At 42.5% G+C, this 2,811-nt stretch overlaps 1 protein-coding gene across 1 annotated transcript in view; it reads left to right on the top strand.

Moving 5' to 3' along the window:
• Positions 1–2,811, top strand: part of LOC117959531 (bile salt-activated lipase-like) — a 4,440-nt gene that overhangs the window by 1,027 nt on the left and 602 nt on the right. The window contains exons 3-10 of the mRNA XM_034896735.1: positions 19–138; positions 222–419; positions 546–676; positions 826–933; positions 1,047–1,161; positions 1,618–1,804; positions 1,951–2,154; positions 2,633–2,807. Of these exons, the coding sequence (XP_034752626.1) occupies positions 19–138; positions 222–419; positions 546–676; positions 826–933; positions 1,047–1,161; positions 1,618–1,804; positions 1,951–2,154; positions 2,633–2,807 (1,238 nt within the window). The remainder of the gene's footprint in view (positions 1–18; positions 139–221; positions 420–545; positions 677–825; positions 934–1,046; positions 1,162–1,617; positions 1,805–1,950; positions 2,155–2,632; positions 2,808–2,811) is intronic.

Below are 2,811 nucleotides of genomic sequence, written 5' to 3'. Positions count from 1 at the left end.
GTGTGTGTCTCTAATCAGGTATTCTGAAGGCCACTGAGTACAGGCAGAGATGCATTCAGGTGAATCTCTTGATGTCCGACACCAGAGGCGGTGAGGACTGTCTTTACCTTAACATCTGGGTTCCTCACGGCAGTAAAGGTAAAGACTGAGAGAAGCCTACAGAGAGTCATCCATGTTATATCTACACTCTACAACTGGTTCTCATTCTATTTGTCTCCTAGTGTCCACTGATCTGCCGGTCATGGTCTGGATCTATGGGGGAGGCTTCCTGGCTGGGGGCTCGATGGGTGCTAACTTCCTGGACAACTATCTTTACAGCGGGCAGGAGATTGCAGACAGAGGAAATGTGATTGTGGTGACACTGGGATACCGTGTGGGCACTATGGGCTTCCTGAGCACTGGAGACTCTGACTTACCCGGTAGGTGGCAGTTTCAATCTGTTTTTGACAAAATTCAACCTAGAAAATGTTGACCTGTCCGCCATTTTACACATTGTTCCATTAAATAAGTCATTCTGACTGAGAGAAATGTTTGATCCACTTCAGGAAACTACGGCCTGTGGGACCAGCATGCCGCCATCTCCTGGGTGAAAAGGAACATCCGCTCGTTTGGAGGAGACCCTGACAACATCACCGTCTTTGGAGAGTCTGCAGGTGCAGCTAGCGTCAGCTTCCAGGTAAGAAGAAGCTTTTTTTTCCAGGTGTCTAACTCGTTATGTGGGATGATAGGTTGATTACACACTGTATAAATACACTATATGAAGGTAAAATAAATTGAATCTAACTTCATTTATAAAAAATCAAACAAATTATTATCTGCCCACAGACTCTCACTCCCCACAACAAAGGTCTGTTCAAGAGAGCCATCTCCCAGAGCGGGGTTGCCCTTTGCCCATGGGCTATTAATAAGAACCCCCGCAGGTTCGCTGAGGAGGTACACAACAGCTTCTCGTTTTATTTTAACACTTCTTCGGAACAGTTAATTTAAATGTGTAGATAAAGTCAGGACTATGAAACAATTAAAGATGATTTAAACCCTCTCCCCAGGTCGCTATAAAGGTCAACTGCCCCACAGATCAAAACATGGCTCCCTGTTTGAAGATGACTGATCCTGCTCTCCTTACGTTGGCCGGCTCTCTCAGTCTGTCCAGCTCACCCGACCGTAAGGACTACACTCCACATAACCACGTTTATGTTTTCATTTTAGACATTGTGGTGCTTTCTACCAGAGTAATGAATAGATGAAAAAATCCTCTTGTTATGCCCCCTTCTTCAGCAATGGTTACATGGCACCCCACTGGAGGAATTGTGCTGCTGCAGGAGATATTTATTAGATTATATTTACCCCAATATCCTCAACTTAATTAAATAGCATTTTTTGATGGTACTGATGTGTTTCAACCAAACTAGCAATTTTGATTGATTGATTAGCGCTTTCGTTCTGTTAATTTTGAGAGTTTAGATTTATGGACATATTTAAAGCATAATTTACCAAATTACTACGAGTTCTTTTCGGACCTATAGCAGATATAGCATATGGGAAATTAAAATGTCAATTATAAAACAGACAGTTAGTAGTGTTCATACAGTAGTGTCTGGTTGTGTCTGTCTCTGTCAGACCCACTTGTATGGAACCTGTTTCTGTCTCCTGTGATTGATGGGGACTTCCTGCCGGATGAGCCTTCCAAACTGTTCCACAATGCCGCTGCCATCGACTACATCGCCGGAGTCAACGACATGGATGGACACCTGTTTACTGGTTTAGATGTTCCCTCAATCAACTCCCCTTTGGTGGACACTCCTATGTGAGTGTAAGACATTTGATCACAGTCTAACTTGATGAAAAAGGGCAATTGTGAATGGATCTACCAAGAACAATACTCTACTCTTGTTAGAAGTGTGTTGCTATGGTGTCTTATCAGACCTCATTTCCAAACCTACCTGATTGCAGTGAGGACGTAAAGAGGCTCCTGGCTTCCTACACTAAGGAGAAGGGCAATGCTGGTTTGGACAACGCTTACTCCACATACACCTCCACCTGGGGCTCAAACCCCAGCAGCGAGACCATCAAGAAAACCGTTGTGGGGATTGGAACAGACTACATCTTCCTGGTTCCTACCCAGGCGGCCCTCTACCTTCATGCTGCCAACGCCACGTGAGAATAAGATCTTGCTGTACTGATGTTGCTGTCAGTTTATTTTTAAGGGAAAACCGTTTGGACAAAATGAGGTCCTTTATTTCCTTGTGTTTTTTTAAGTGTGTCACAGCAGCTTCTTAAGTGTGGATAAATTAAATAAAACTGTAAAACAGAAGCAATTTGACACATGAATTAATAGACTTAGAATCTTTTTTATGTAGGCCTAAAAAAATCTTTTTATTCAGCGGTCAGCAACTTTATCTTTTTAATGATTAAATGCCACAATATAGTAAAATGGAATGATAATTATATTACATATATTTGATTTCATAATTTAAATACAAATTAAGTTAATTACTTTAAATAGATTTTTATGTATCAATTAATGAATTCACTTTTATTTACCAATGAAAAGAATAATTGTTGTTATCACACTCTATTTTTATTTAGGCCCGTTTGTGGTAATCATCCCCTTTCTCTCCTTGTCTTACCAAAGAACTGGCCGTACCTACTCGTACCTCTTCTCTCAGCCCAACCGTTTGGGGGGTATTGGTAGGCCCTTACCCGGCTGGATGGGAGCCGACCACGCTGATGACCTGCAGTACGTGTTTGGAAAGCCTTTCACCACACCATTGGGGTACTGGCCTCGCCACCGTGACGTCTCTGGCTACATGA

This window comes from Etheostoma cragini, chromosome 16, assembly GCF_013103735.1.
Source record: "Etheostoma cragini isolate CJK2018 chromosome 16, CSU_Ecrag_1.0, whole genome shotgun sequence".
NCBI classification, from domain to species: domain Eukaryota; kingdom Metazoa; phylum Chordata; class Actinopteri; order Perciformes; family Percidae; genus Etheostoma; species Etheostoma cragini.
The sequence above is the reverse complement of the archived record's forward strand: the minus strand, read 5'-3'. Positions and strand labels throughout refer to the sequence as shown.